At 46.8% G+C, this 16,364-nt stretch overlaps 1 protein-coding gene across 21 annotated transcripts in view; it reads right to left on the bottom strand.

The window, feature by feature from the left end:
- Positions 1 to 10,955, bottom strand: part of LOC105464528 (RNA binding fox-1 homolog 2) — a 296,663-nt gene extending 285,708 nt beyond the window's left edge. For 13 of the 21 annotated variants that reach the window (XM_011712510.3, XM_071080500.1, XM_071080510.1 and 10 more), the window contains exon 1: positions 10,356 to 10,556. In XM_011712510.3, the coding sequence (XP_011710812.1) occupies positions 10,356 to 10,541 (186 nt within the window). In that variant the 5' untranslated portion in view covers positions 10,542 to 10,556. Of the gene's footprint in view, positions 1 to 10,355 lie in introns of all 21 variants that reach the window. The other 8 variants (XM_071080512.1, XM_071080511.1, XM_071080509.1 and 5 more) reach the window with 3 other exon arrangements.
- Between the last annotated feature and the right edge of the window lie 5,409 nt (positions 10,956 to 16,364).

Here is a 16,364-nt window from a genome sequence, read left to right on the forward strand (position 1 = left end):
CCTGCATTCTATGTACCACTAAAACAGCCAGTGAATCTGTCACCCACCCTCCTAGCAGAGATCCCACGGGTTCTAGGAAATCCATGTCCCCACTGCAGACACTGTGATACCGGCAGTGGTCCTTTTACTCCTTAGCAAAGAATTGTCTCCCCTTCCTCTGACAAGAGAGACCACAATGACCAGGTTCATTCCGCTCCTCCACCCTGGATGATGAGCAAATGAGGTTTCCCCTTTAACACACTGCTCATCTCTAGTAGTTCCCAACTCTGGCACTTAATCAATCAGAAGCACGTTAGCCACTCCATGCAGATTAAACAGTAAGCAGGAAGTTAGTGCTGCATAGCAGGATATAAGGAAAGCAAGAAATAAACATGTAGTGCTGGGTTCCTTGATAGGCACTTTAAAGAATCCCAGTTCTCATTAGAGTGGTTTATAAGAGTATATGTTAATTCTCCCAGTTCACAGATGTGGGAGCAGGAGCTCAGAGATGCTGAATAGCTCATTCACTTGGTAAATGGAGAAGCCAGGATTCGAATCCCAATATAAGAAGCTCTAAATGGTGCTTCCTTACTACACCATATTTCAAATATATATGTATAACAAATATGATTACATATTAAGATTGGTAATAAAAATATCTCACCGTTAAAAACAGAGAAGAGATTCATGGATAGGAAGAATCAATATCATGAAAATGGCCATACTGCCCAAGGTGATTTATAGATTCAAAGCCATCCCCATCAAGCTACCAATGACTTTCTTCACAGAATTGGAAAAAACTACTGTAAAGTTCACATGGAAACAAAAAAGAGCCCGCACTGCCAAGATAATCCTAAGCCAAAAGAACAAAGCTAGAGGCATCATGCTACCTGATTTCAAACTATACTACAAGGCTACAGTAACCAAAACAGCATGGTACTGGTACCAAAACAGAGATATAGACCAATGGAACAGAACAGAGCCCTCAGAAATACCACCACACATCTACAACCATCTGATCTTTGAAGAACCTGACAAAAACAAAAAATAGGGAAAGGATTCCCTATTTAATAAATGGTGCTGGGAAAACTGGCTAGCCATATGTAGAAAGCTGAAACTGGATCCCTTTCTTACACCTTACAGAAAAATTAATTCAAGATGGATTAAAGACTTAAATGTTAGATCTAAAACCATAAAAACCCTAGAAGAAAACCTAGGCAATACCATTCAGTACATAGGCATGGGCAAGGACTTCATGACTAAAACACCAAAAGCAATGGCAACAAAAGCCAAAATAGACAAATGGGATCTAATTAAACTAAAGAGCTTCTGCACAGCAAAAGAAACTACCATCAGAGTGAACAGGCAACCTACAGAATGGGAGAAAATTTTTACAATCTACCCATCTGACAAAGGGCTAATATCCAGAATCTACAAAGAACTTAAACAAAGTTGCAAGAAAAAATCAAACAACCCTATCAAAAAGTGGGCAAAGGATACGAACAGACACTTCTCAAAAGAAGACTCTATGTAGCCAACAGACACATGAAAAAATGCTCATCATCACTGGCCATCAGAGAAATGCAAATCAAAACCACAATGAGATACCATCTCACACCAGTTAGAATGGCAATCATTAAAAAGTCTGGAAACAACAGGTGCTGGAGAGGATGTGGAGAAACAGGTAAGCTTTTACACTGTTAGTGGGACTGTAAACTAGTTCAACCATTGTAGAAGACAGTGTGGCGATTCCTCAAGTATCTAGAACTAGAAATACTATTTGACCCAGCCATCCCATTACTGGGTATACACCCAAAGGATTATAAATCATGCTGCTATAAAGACATATGCACACATATGTTTACTGTGGCACTATTGACAATAGCAAAGACTTGGAACCAACCCAAATGTCCATCAATGATAGACTGGATTAAGAAAATATGGCACATATACACCATGGAATACTATGCAGCCATAAAAAAGGATGAGTTCATGTCCTTTGTAGGGACATGGATGAAGCTGGAAACCATCTTTCTCAGCAAACTATCACAAGGACGAAAACGCAAACACCACATGTTCTCACTCATAGGTGGGAATTGAACAATGAGAACACTTGGACACAGGGTGGGGAACATCACACACAGGGTCCTGTCGTGGGGTTGGGGGAGGGATAGCATTAGGAGATATATCTAATGTAAATGACAAGTTAACGGGTGCAGCACACCAATATGGCACATGTATACATATGTAACAAACCTGCACATTGTGCACATGTATCCTAGAACTTAAAGTATAATAAAAAATAAAATTAAAACAGAGAAGGGACATATATCTTACAGTCTCAGATTAAGGGATCACTCACAATTAAACGATCACGACTGGAATCCCCAAATGTTACCAAAAAAAAGTCACTTCTGAGCATTAGTGACCAAAAAGTGTTCAGACTCAAATAATCAAAGCAATCTGGCTATCCTCCAGAGAAATGTATCAAATCCTCCACACACTTTCCCCTCAGAGCCCCTAAGACAAGATTTGAAAAAACTCATGGCTGACTGCTCACTCTCTTGAGTAAATGACTTCCCAAACTACTTTGCCCACCCAAATTACAGAAATGCGTCTAGGATTCACATGGCAGTTCTGATCCGATTTGTCCCAATCCTGGCTCAAGCAGCTTTGCACTACTTTCCTAACCAGATCAGCATCAGCCAATGGGTTTATTCAAGCTGATCTGTGATGGATTAGATAATGAAACCTTAGCCTTGGAAGCTGCCTGCTTGTATTGGGGTCGTAGAGGAGAAGAATAGGAAACTCAATACTCCTAGGGGCCACCTAAAACACCAAATGCACTCACCATCCCTCACTCCATCTGTCTGCTCATGCTCCAATTACTGCCATTTCCTTCCAATCATGTCTGCTGCGATTCTTCCCTCCTGTCTTTGAAGGAAGTACACATTCGCCCCAGAATAAAGATGTTTAGTATGCTTTACAAATGTATATCAACAAAAATTGAAAGAAATCTGCTTACTAAAATGACTGTCTTTTTCTACCAATTATTAAAGCCTGACATCAAACTGAAGGCTGGAGAGATGTTAAACTAGAGACTGACTAGCAACATTCTTGTTTATACAAAGTAGTATAACTCAATTTCTTTCTCAGCAGTCCTGTAATCTTGAGGCCTGTCTGCACCAGTCTGCTTTATAGCAAAATGAAAGTTAAATTTCTAGTTAGCTTCTGTTGTGTTCACATGTCAGTGTGATAGTGAAAAAAAAAATGACAGAGTAGCTAGAAAATGGGAGGCAGTTGGGAGACAAATTCAACTCAGGCTAATCTCTTGAGTCACCCCGAAGAATAATTCTACTTTGATTTCAGATCTGACTTTCTCCTTCTCAAATACATTTCCAGTTTTACATTTGCAGACTTCCTTGTGAGACATGGGGGGAAAAGGAACAATTTTTACATGACTGTGCCTCAGTTTCTCCAGCTACAATATTTACCACTTTGGTAGTATTATAGGCTTAATGTCTGTGTCCCTCCAAATTTTCTATGTTGAAGCCCTAACTCCAGTGTAACAGTATTTGGAGGTAGGACCTCCAGAATTAGCTTTAGATTGGGTCATGAGGGTGGGAACTGTAAAATAAAGGAGCGCCCTTATAAGAAGGGGAAGAGACCACTGACTCTCTCTCCCCAAGAGCACACACTGAGGAAAGGCCATGTGAGCACACAGCAAGAAGGTAGCTATCCATAAGCCAGGAGGTGGGTCATCACCAGACACGAAATCTGCTGGCACCTTGATCTTGGACTTCCCAGCCTCCAAAACTGTCAGAAATAAATGTCTGTCGTTTAAGCCACCCAGTCTATAGTATTTTGCTGTGGCAGCCCAAGGAGACTAGGACAGGGAGAGATGAAAAATTCAGTAATTTCAGTGCAATATTGTTCATTAAATTACTTGTAAGAAAAAAAAGCACAATATTTTTATAACTCTTCTCAAACGGTAGCACCATGCTTAGTTGCAGCACCAAATACCCAAATGAGGGTACAAAGAGACATCCACTTATGAGGAAATAAGCCCATAAATAAGCAAATGGGAAGATCAACTACTTCAATAAATACAGCATCTACAAAGCAACTTCAGGCTATCTGGAACCCCTTCCCTGAAACCTGAAAGAAAGTCATCTTACCACTAGAATCAGCTGCTAATAGGAATAACTGCTGAACCTACTTGGCTAAACTGGATTTATGACTCTATGGTGAGAAGCAGTTACTCGGCCATATAATAATTATACCATATCAACATTTCACTGACATAAAGAATTCTGCTGAAGGCCGGGCGCGGTGGCTCACGCCTGTAATCCCAGCACTTTGGGAGGCCGAGGCGGGCGGATCACAAGGTCAGGAGATCGAGACCACGGTGAAACCCCGTCTCTACTAAAAATACAAAAAAAAAAATTAGCCGGGCGCGGTGGCGGGCGCCTGTAGTCCCAGCTACTCAGGAGGCTGAGGCAGGAGAATGGCGTAAACCCAGGAGGCGGAGCTTGCAGTGAGCCGAGATCGCGCCACTGCACTCCAGCCTGGGCGACTGAGCGAGACTCCGTCTCAAAAAAAAAAAAAAAAAGAATTCTGCTGAAAGCTATAAGTAGTAAGGTATATCTTACCTTATACAGCAGCTGAACTCTTAGAAAACTGCACAAAAATAAAATTTTTGTGAATCAAATTGTTCACTAGCAAAGCTGACCAAAAGAATTCATTCCCGCCGGGCGCGGTGGCTCAAGCCTGTAATCCCAGCACTTTGGGAGGCCGAGACGGGCGGATCACGAGGTCAGGAGATCGAGACCATCCTGGCTGACAAGGTGAAACCCCGTCTCTACTTTAAAAATACAAAAAACTAGCCGGGCGAGGTGGCGGGCGCCTATAGTCCCAGCTACTCGGGAGGCTGAGGCAGGAGAATGGCGTGAACCCGGGAGGCGGAGCTTACAGTGAGCTGAGATCCGGCCACTGCACTCCAGCCTGGGCGGCAGAGCGAGACTCTGTCTCAACAAAAAAAAAAAAAAAAAAAAGAATTCATTCCCCAGTATGTTTTATAGGGCCTAAATTTCAAACATATCAGACTTAAAGTGAAATGAATCTCTAATAGCCCTACGAGTAACTCATTTAACTTCCCACCAAGTTTGAGTACAGTATTTCCAAGTGCTCTCTCTAACTACATTTCTTGAACTGTACATCAACTTTCCAGTTGAGTTTGTCACTTCTTTCCTACTCTAAGGTTCAGGTTTCTCTATTTCTATACTCTTTCCAGGGCTGCATCGACTCTTCTTCCACCTACATCACGTTTCTGTATACTGCCTTTGAAAGCACCGACCCTTCCTCTCTTTCTCCTAGGGTTCCTTCTGAGCCTAAGGATTATAATAAAAGCTTCCGCTTTTTTTTTTTTTTTGAGACGGAGTCTTGCTCTGTCACCCAGGCTGGAGCGCAGTGGCCGGATCTCGGCTCACTGCAAGCTCCGCTCCCAGGTTCACGCCACTCTCCTGCCTCAGCCTCCCGACTAACTGGGACTACAGGCATCTGCCACCACGCCTGGCTACTTTCTTGTATTTTTAGTAGAGACAGGGTTTCACTGTGTTAGCCAGGGTGGTCTCGATCTCCTGACCTCATGATCCACCCGCCTTGGCCTCCCAAAGTGCTGGGATTACAGACGTGAGCCACCTTGCCCAGCCTGTAATAAAAGCATCACAGACTCTCTGGAGTTTCCTAAACTCCATTTTGGTAAGTGATGATTTACTGCAAAGCTTAGTGATACAACTTAACAAGATTCAACTTTGGAACCTAATGCTTAGCACTACAGGTCCATTTAGTAAGTAGCCTTGGGAATGACTCCAGTAAGTAAACTTATTCTATAAAAAGGGGTGAATCCAAAGTGCCTGGAAAATTCTGTGATGATACCCTTACTCCGGAATTTCGTAATTTTTTCTTAACCCTTAACTATCTGTAAAAGGTAAATTTCAATTTCAATTTAACAGGCATTGAGCGCTTACCAAGTACCCAAAACTGTTAGGTATTACGAAGGATACATACAAAGGAAATATAGTTCCTATCCTTTAGAAGCTTACAATCTTAGCAGTGAAACAAGAATAATAAAACAATTAAGGGACAATAAAAGATGATGCACAACTAAGCATCAATATACCAGGAGGCAAGAGTAGGATCTGAATGGTGCAAACTAAGCTGTCAGGGAAAGCTTCACAGAAGGAGCTAGAAAACGTGTTAAGAAAACAGGCCAGGCGCAGTGGCTCATGCCTGTAATCTCAGCACTTTGGGAGGCCAAGGCAGGCGGATCACCTGAGGTCAGGAGTTCGAGACCAGCCTGGCCAACATGGTGAAATCTCATCTCTACTATAAATACAAAAATTAGCGGGATGTGGTGGCGCATGCCTGTAGTTCCAGCTACTCAGGAGGCTGAGGCACGAGAATTGCTTGAACCCAGGAGGCAGAGGTTGCAGTGAGCTGAGATCGCACCACTGCACTCCAGCCTGGGCAACAGTGAGACTCCACCTAAAAACAAAAAACAAAAAACAAAAAACATGTACTTTAAGGCAAGCCCACATACCCAAAACACTGGCTACAATAAGATTTTTTGTTTTTTTGTTTTTTTTTTTTTTTGAGACAGTGTTTCACTCTTGTTGCCCAGGCTGGAATGCAATGGTGGGACCTCGGCTCACTGCAACCTCCACCTCCGGGTTCAAGTGATTCCCCTGCCTCAGCCTCCCTAGTAGCTAGGATTACAGGCGCCTGCCACCACGCCTGGCTGATTTTTTGTATTTTTAGTAGACAGGGGTTCCACTATGTTGGCCAGGCTGGTATTGAACTCCTGACCTCAGGCAATCCGCCCACCTCAGCCTCCCAAAGTGCTGGGATTACAGGCGTGAGCCACTGCACCCAGCTAAGATTTTTAAAGTGTGTATTTACATAGGGCCTATAGATACTTCTAAACCGCTGATATCATCTCCTAAGACTACCTGTCCCTGCTCACTCTGCTCCAGCTATTAATACATTGGTCTCCTGTTCTCAAACCAAGCAGTCTTCTTTCTCAATGCCTCTGCGCCCTCACCTCCTCTACCTGAACCCTCTTTCCAAAAACATCTGAATGGTCCATTCCCTCACTTCACTCATAGGCCATCTATCAGAAAGCCCTTCCGTAACCATCTGCATTCTCTCCCTTCCCATCTCTCCTTTTCCCTGCTTTATTTTTCTTTTAGCCTTTATCACCATACAATTATAGTTGTTGATTTATTAGATGTCTCTTCCCATTCAATATTAGTTCCATGACAGCAAGGGTTTTTCGTTGTTGTTCACTATTGTATCTCAGGGTTAAAACAGTGCCTGGGATGCAGCAGCTGCTCAATAAATGTTAGTTCAATGAATAAACATTAAGTATATTCATGTAATACTCTCACACTTCTTTAAAAAAACTTTTCACCCATTTGTTTCCCCACATAGATTGCATGCACCTTAAGCACAGTGAACTGGACTTATATCTTTTAGAAGGTAACTTAGAAACCGGCCGGGCGTGGTGGCTCACACCTGTAATCCCAGCACTTTGGGAGGCCGAGGCGGGCAGATCACGAGGGAAATCATCTTGTACACATACTTTATTTTATAGCTAAGGAAAACAGAGGCCCCAAAATGAAAGATTTCTGCAGGCACTCAGCTAGTTGAAGGCAGGACCTAAATCAGTGATGATCTGAATACCTGTATGACATAGGGGAATGGACCTACAACAACGAGAATGCACAGAAGGCTGGGTGTGGTGGCTCACGCCTGTAATCCCAACATTTTGGGAGGCTGAGGTGGGTGGACCACCTGAGGTCAGGAGTTCGAGAACAGCCTGGCCAACCTGGTGAAAACCCCCCTCTACTAAAAATACGAAAAATGAGCTGGGCATGGTGGCACATGCCTGTAATCCCATCTACTCAGAAAGCAGAGGCAGGAGAATCGCCTGAACCCAGAGATGGAGGTGGAGGTTGCAGTGAGCCGAGATCGTGCCATTGCACTCCAACCTGGGCCAAAAAAAAAAAAAAAAAAGGATAGAAAGAAAACAGGCCGGGCGCGGTGGCTCAAGCCTGTAATCCCAGCACTTTGGGAGGCCGAGACAGGCGGATCACGAGGTCGGGAGATCGAGACCATCCTGGCTAACACGGTGAAACCCCGTCTCTACTAAAAAGTACAAAAAACTAGCCGGGCGAGGTGGCGGGCGCCTGTAGTCCCAGCTACTCGGGAGGCTGAGGCAGGAGAATGGCGTGAACCCGGGAGGCGGAGCTTGCAGTGAGCTGAGATCCGGCCACTGCACTCCAGCCTGGGCGACAGAGTGAGACTCCGTCTCAAAAAAAAAAAAAAAAAAAAGAAAATAAACAAAGAACACCCACAAATACACAGAGTGAAAAAAGGATTCTCAGAGGGATAGTTCTCAGCTACCCCCAAGGACCTAACCACTCTTTCCTCTGCACACCCCTGTGAAGTCCCTACATATTGCTCCATTTCCGAATATCACTATCTTTAGCCAATTTGAAGGCGACCAGCAGATAATAGGCCCCAGGAGTAAATGAGGGAAAGGGATGGGGGTCTCACTATTAACTATGATTGACAGAAATGATAAATGAATACATACAGACATACACACACACACACACACACACACACACACAAAGTAGAACCTGCTAACCAGCACCTATATCCAGTCTTCCCTCCTTACCATCCAATATTAGCTCACCTCACCTGCAGTCTCCCATATTCCTGTCTTTTTTTCCATGGCCCTGAGCTTTTACTTCTCACAATCCCTCTACCTGACAGAGTTCTAATGGAAAATAAAAGCAGGCAAACAAAACAAAAGAATTCAAAAATAAACACCAAGAGGGTCACTTTACCTAAATCAACACAAGTAACAGGGTAAACTCTGCAAAGGAGACCAAGAAGCACACAACAAATACGCTAGGCTTAAGTACAGCTCCGTCCCTAACACAGGAAGTCAGGCAGAGGCTTGAAAAGCAGGGAGCAGAGCACAGGAAGTCTTTTAGCACTGCAGAGATTTCCAAGAGTGGTGTAATGGAGACAGCACAGGAATAGGAATTAGAAGACCAGGCTTCTGGTTCTAGTTTTACTATCAGCTAACTGGGTGGCCTTACCCAAGTCACTCATCTTCTCTGGACTTCTGATTCCCCATCTATAAAATAAGGTGGTTAAAACAAGCTGGGACTCAAATCCCCTCCAAAAAAAACAAAGATGAAAATTATTGACTCTCTGCCACCAAAAAGTGCACATCACCTTTTATAAGTAAGAATCTTCCTAGTCTGTCCAGGTTAAGAACCCCTGGAAAAGATGTCTAGTCTTCCTCATCCCTCTAACATCCTATGACTCTGAGAGAACTAGGCACATGTCTGCACAATTGCTGATAGGTGAGACTCACCATTTCATAGCAGTATTTTCTGGGCAGAGACCAAACCCTAAAACCTACAAAGGTTTCAAGGTCTTCCTCAAAACTATGAAGTCAACTGACATCATCAATACCTTTCCCATTCCCTACCCAAATTAACCACTTTTATCTTTGAATCCAGAATTGAGAATCCAGTCTTCTAATAGCCCTATAAATTTTTTTTTTAATAGCCCAGGACATTAAAGAGCTATTTTGTGTCCTGGAGATGTAGAATGCAATTGGCAAAGAACAGGAGGGACATGTCTGGTGTCTCCCTTCAGACTCATTAGTATGCTCCACAAAGTTAATGAGAGTGAGCACCACCGTGTCCCCACAACATTACCAAAACTCCCTGTACTTCTCACACTCTCTGTGTGTTTTAACCCACAATCTCAGCCACATCCCCTCGGGGCTCTCTCTCGGAGTTTTCTTGCTTTTCACTCCTCTCCTTGAAACGCCACTTCTCTTCCCCATCCCAGCGGGTGCCCAGGGCTGCCAAAAGGTACTCCCTCTTCTTGGGAGGTTTCCCACGAGATCCCCTCTTCCTCGACTCCGTCCAGAGAACCCAGGATTTCCCGGCTTCCACTCCACCCCAGGGCACTAAGGAAGGATTTGAAGAAATGGAATCCATCTCAACCACGTTCGATTTCCCCCCAAAACCTATCCACTCGTCGTGCCTCCTCGCCCCTCAGGAATCAGGACCCTCTCAGGCACACCAGGATCAGTCCTGCAACCTTCGTTCCTAGCCCGAGCTCGCCCCACCTTCCAACCAGGCCCCGACTGGTCCCCCCATCCCACCTCCAACCCAGGACCCCCGGAGGCCCTCCCTCTTTCCAAGCCGGGGAGCCCGGGGTCGCCCCTCACGCCACTCCCCCTCTCCCCCGCAATAACTGGGCGCCCCGTCCCGCGCGGTCACCTGCATCCCGCCGCCACCGTCGGCCGCCGCCTCCTCAGTGCGCGGCCGCTTGCTCAGGCCGGGATCGGCTCCGTCTCCTCCCGCTCCGGGCACCGGCAGCTCCAGCTCCGACTCCCGCTTCATGCCCCGGGCAGCGGCGCCGGGCCCGAGCTGAGGCGGCTGCTGCGGCTGGGCGCCCTCCGCCATCCGCCCGCGCCCCCCTCGCCTCCGGGAGCCGGGCGACCCGCGACAGGCCACCTCCCCCTGGGCCTCGGCCCCGACTGTCGCGACAGGCGGGCGCGCGCCTGCCCCCGCCCCCCGCGTGCGTGCGTGCGTGCGTGCGCGCGAGCGCGCGGACTCCGCGCCCCTCCGCGGCTCGCGCCCGCAGCTCCTCGCCTGGCCGCTCGCTCGCTCGCTCGCCCGCCCGCCCGCCGGGTTGTCGGCGCGGGGCCACTGGCGGGTCGCGACGGGCACTCGCTCGCACCCCCGCACGCACACGCGACACCCGGCCCGGCCCGCCGCGCCGCCCCGCCTCTCGCACTCCCGGAGCTCGCCCGCCGGCCGCGCTGGCTCACACTCTCCCTCACAACACGCCGGCCGAGGGAGGAAGGGGGCGGTCCGGGCTCCCAAGGCGTAGGGAGGGCTGTTTATTTGGGGGGAGGAGGGGCGCGAGGCAGGAACGAGCTGACTGGCCGGGATCCTCCGACCCGCCACTGTGGCAGCACCGGGAAGGCGGGGAGAGAGAAAGAGGGAGGGAGGGACCGGGATGTAGGACTCCAGCCCGCGCGGGAGGCTATGGCTAGGGGGGCGGTGGCGGCCTGCGGAGGGGCGGGGCCAGCCCTTCTCGGCAATCTCCGTCGCCTCCTCGCTAGCTGCCCGAGGGAGGCTGGGAAGCGATCGGGGAAGCTCGGGAATCTCCGGCACGGGCCTGGGACTGTCCTGGAGGCTCCGCGCGGCAGGAGTGCCGGCCAGCGCAGAGGGGGCGGGGTCAGTCTCCTTTTGGGGCGGGGCCGTAGCTTGGAGCAGGCGGGGCTTGAGAGACCCGAGGGCCAGGGAGTGGCTCCTGCCTGTGGGACTAGTTGTACAGTGTTGTGTCCTGAGTTTACCCGCCTGAGCACCTTGGTTCCCGGGGAGGGAATGGGCACTCTGTGAGAGGCAGGCTATTTGCCTGCTTCTCCTCCCACAGAAGGAAAAAGATCTCGAATTGGAAGGTCGAGGAATGAAGCCACCCGTCTGTAGTTCACCCCAGCTCTGAGAGCTTTTACTCTGACATAACTCACATTCCTAATGAAGTTAGTACTAATATCCGATGTTTGTAAGAGTTTTAGGGTTTGCACAATGCATCCACAGACCCATTTCAAACTGGTAATATAGGTAGATACCATGATCTCCATTTCATTGATGATGAAACTGAACCTTAGTTAAATCCTGCAGCAAAAAAGTGGCAGATCCAGAATTCAGAACGCTGGACCATACTCTCTTTCTCTACACTTTGCTGCCTGAGGAGCTCTTTATGACTTGTCAACTTCGTGGAGACAGAGATATCTGTGCAATAGATTCCCCTACCAGACTGTGAGAACAAGGACTGCCGTGATTTCCCTGGGTTCCATATCGTGCCCTGTACATTATAGGAATAAAAGGATATTGCGTGAATGACCTGGATTCTAATCTTGGCTTTGCTAACTAGCTTAAACAAGTTACTTCATCTCTTTGGACCTCAGCTTCATCATTTGTAAAATGAAATGGTTTGGATCAGTGGCTTTCAACCAAGGAGAAACTTTGCCATTCCACCACCTCCACTCCCACATTTGTCAATGACTGAAGGCATTTTTTTTCCTTTTTTTTTTTTTTTTTTTTTGACACAGAGTCCCGCTCTGTCGCCCAGGCTTAAGTGCAGTAGTGCGATCTCGGCTCACTGCAACCTCCGCCTCCTGGGTTCAAGCAATTCTCCTGCCTCAGCCTCCCCTATAGCTGGGACTACAAGTGCGCGCCACCACGCCCAACTAATTTTTGTATTTTTAGTAGAGATGGGGTTTCACCATGTTGGCCAGACTGGTCTCAAACTCCTGACCTCAAGTGATCCGCCCGCCGCGGCCTCCCAAAGTGCTGAGATTACAGGCGTGAGCCGCCACCCCCGGCCAACTGAAGGCGTTTTTGATGGTTACAACTGGGAGGTGCTGCTGGCATCTAGTGTGTAGAAGTCAGGAATGTTGCTTGACATCCTATCATGCACAGGACGGTTCCCCCAGGAGAGTTATCCAGCCCCAAATGTCAATAGTGCGGAGGTTGAGAAATGCTGGGTTAGATGATTTCCAAGGTCTTCCCTTCCAACCAGTCTGTGATTTGGCCTTTGAACTTGGGTTTAACCTGGTTAGGGCTGGAACAGTACAACAGTAAAGATCCCTGCTTCAGAGTCAGACCAACCCAGATGAGAACCCAGGCTTTCCCACCTCCTGCCCACGTAATGCGGGACCAGTGGTGACTAAGAATTTCTATGTAAAAGGTATTTGGGGATTGCAGACTGGTTGGAAGTGAAGTCTGGAGGACTTGCCTTGAGAAGGTGAGTGGCTGTATTAAGCATATTGTTTATATTACTTAGGCTGTGTTATAAATCAATAAAATAAGATGAAAATAGCGGAGTTTTAGCTCTGCCACCTACCAGTCATGATACCTTATGACAGTTACTTACCCTCTCTGTGTCTCAGTTTCTTCGTCTGCAAATTAGGATAACACCTTCCTAAAAAGATTATTGTATGAATTTAATGTTATCACGTTTAGAACTTTGAACAGAATGATTTAGGATAAGCACTCCATAAGTGTTAGCTATTATTATTATTACCATTATCACTTTATTCACTTTTTTTCAAATGGAGTCTCTCTCTGTCACCCAGACTGGAATGCAGTGGTGTGATCTCACTGCAACCTCCATCTCCTGGGTTCAAGCAATTCTTGTGCCTCAACTTCCCAAGTAGCTGGGATCACAGGCGACCGCCACCATGCCCGGCTAATTTTTTGTATTTTTAATAGAGACAGGGTTTCACCATGTTGGCCAGGCTGGTCTCAAACTCCTGACCTAAAGTGATCCGCCCCCTTTGGCCTCCCAAAGTACTGGGATTACAGGCGTGAGCCACCACGCCTGACTTTTAATCACTTTTTTTTTTTTTTTTTTTTTTTGAGACAGAGTCTTGCTCTCACCCAGGCTGGAGTGCAGTGGCGTGATCTCGGCTCACTGCAAGCTCCGCCTCCCAGGTTCACGCCATTCTCTTGCCTCAGCCTTCTGAGTAGCTGGGACCACAGGCGCCCGCCACCACGCCCAGCTAATTTTTTGTATTTTTAGTAGAGACGGGGGTTTCACCGTGTTAGCCAGGATGGTCTCGATCTCCTGACCTCATGATCCGCCCGCCTCGGGCTCCCAAAGTGCTGGGATTTGAGGATATTTCGTGATGGGCTATGAAACAACAGTGGGTGTTTTCTTTTTTTTTTTTTTTCTTTTTTTTTTCCCTTTAACCTAGGGACATCAGCAGTTGGTTTTCTGAAAATTTTACTTATTGAACTGGTAGCATAAGAATTCTCCCTTCCCAACTGGGCACGGTGGCTCACGCCTGTAATCCCAGCACTTTAGGAGGCGGAGGCAGGCAGATCACTTGAGGTCAGGAGTTCAAGACCAGACTGGGCAAAATGGTGAAACCCCGTTTCTACCAAAAATACAAAAAAAATTAGCCAGGTGTGGTGGCAGATGCCTGTAATCCCAGCTACTCAAGAGGCTGAGCCAGTAGAATTGCTTGAACCTGGAAGGCAGAGGTTGTAGTGAGCCAATATTGTGCCACTGCATTCCAGCTTGGGCTACAGAGCGAGACTCTCCAAAAAAAAAAAAAAAAAAAAAGAATTCTCCCTTCCCTACTTGCCTTGCCAAACTACTGAAATCTAAATGATGTTAGATTTTCCTGGGCTGCCCCATGACCCAGCAAGAAATGAGATTTGAGATTGGGGCTGCCTGTGACTCAAATTTTTGTTATTCAAGTAGTGCTCAAGTCTCTAAGAAATAGAGCAATGCAGGCCGGGCGCGGTGGCTCAAGCCTGTAATCCCAGCACTTTGGGAGGCCGAGACGGGCGGATCACGAGGCCAGGAGATCGAGACCATCCTGGCTAACACAGTGAAACCCCGTCTCTACTAAAAAAAAAAATACCAAAAACTAGCCGGGCGAGGTGGCGGGCGCCTGTAGTCCCAGCTACTCGGGAGGCTGAGGCAGGAGAATGACGTAAACCCGGGAGGCGGAGCTTGCAGTGAGCTGAGATCGCGCCACTGTACTCCAGCCCGGGCGACAGAGTGAGACTCCGTCTCAAAAAAAAAAAAAAAAAAAAAAAAAAAAAAAAAAGAAATAGAGCAATGCAGTATAGAAATGTCTGAATGACCTGGCAGAACAAAGAGAAATTGGACTCTGCTCTGTAAACAAGCATTATGTATTTAGGGAGAGAGAGAAGAATTAAACGCCTACAAATCGCAGAAGAGGCAAAATGCACCAGGCTCTGTGGCTCACGCCTGTAATCCCAGCACTTTGGGAGGCCGAGGTGGGTGGATCACGAGGTCAGGAGATTGAGACCATCCTGACTAACATGGTGAAACCCCATCTCTACTAAAAATACAAAAAAACAAAAAAAAAAGTTAGTTGGGCGTGGTGGCGGCGCCTATAGTCCCAGCTACTCGGGAGGCTGAGGCAGGAGAATGGCGTGAACCCAGGAGGCAGAGCTTGCAGTGAGCGGAGACCGTGCCACTGCACTCCAACCTGGGTGACAGAGCAAGACTCCGTCTCAAAAAAAAAAAAAAAAAACAAGAGGCAAAATGCATCCATGGCAGCACAAAGACCAGGATCATTTCTTTTATATACATCTGCAGCCATTTGTTTAGAAGCAGGTAGTTAGGAAGCATTACAGAGGAAGAGGACAGTAAATATTTTCGGCCAGTGGCTCATGCCTGTAATCCCAGCACTTTGGGAGGCCGAGGCAGGCAGATCACCTGAGATCAGGAGTTCAAGATCAGCCTGGCCAACATGCAAAACCCCGTCTCTTCTAAAAAATACAAAAATTAGCTGAGTGTGGTGCCGTGCACCTGTAATCCCAGTTACTCAGGAGGCAGAGGTTGCAGTGAGCCGAGGTCAGTCTGGGTGACAGAGTGAGACTCTGTCTAAAAAAATATATATACATATTTTTTTTTTCTAGAAGAATTTTTAGCTGCAGGAACTACTGCCATTCTAACATTTATTCATTTATTTATTCAACAAATTATGGACAAGTGTCTGGAATACCAAGATGACAAAAAAAAATTATTCTTAGTCCCAAACAGCTCACAATCTAGGAAGAGATGAACAAATCCAAAGACAATTGCAATGCATTATGACAAAGGAGTCATCTCTCATAGTGGTCAAGAACATAGACTCTGGTGTCAAACGGACATGGGTCTGAGTCTGACTTTGCCATATATCTGACCTTGGACAAGACCCTTAGCATCTCTGAGGCCTGGTTTCTTCATTTATGTGACAGGTACTGGTAGTTACCAATCCAATATCCATTCTCTTCTTACTCCATCCTAGCAGAACCCCAATTTTGTTCAGGACAGAAATCTGCTTAGCAATAAAATAAAATTTAAAAATTTAAATTTAAATTTAAAAAAACAAAACAAGAATTCCTGGTTCCCTGAAAGCTAAGGGTGGCCAAGTAACACCATCCCGGCCAGCAAGATGTGGGTGTAAGATAACATTCCTTCCTAGTTAATAAAACAAAATCGCTAGGCATGGTAACTCACGCCTGTAATCCCAGCACTTTGGGAGGCCGAGGCGGGTGAATTACCTGAGGTCAGGAGTTCGAGACCAGCCCGACCAACATGGTGAAACCCCATTTCTACTAAATACAAAAAATTATGCAAGCGTGGTGGTGCATGCCTGTAATCCCAGCTACTTGTGAGACTGAGGCAGGAGAATCGCTTGAACCCGGGAGACAGAGGCTGCAGTGAGCTGAGATTGCGCCACCACACTC

Source organism: Macaca nemestrina, chromosome 15, assembly GCF_043159975.1.
Source record: "Macaca nemestrina isolate mMacNem1 chromosome 15, mMacNem.hap1, whole genome shotgun sequence".
NCBI classification, from domain to species: Eukaryota; Metazoa; Chordata; class Mammalia; order Primates; family Cercopithecidae; genus Macaca; species Macaca nemestrina.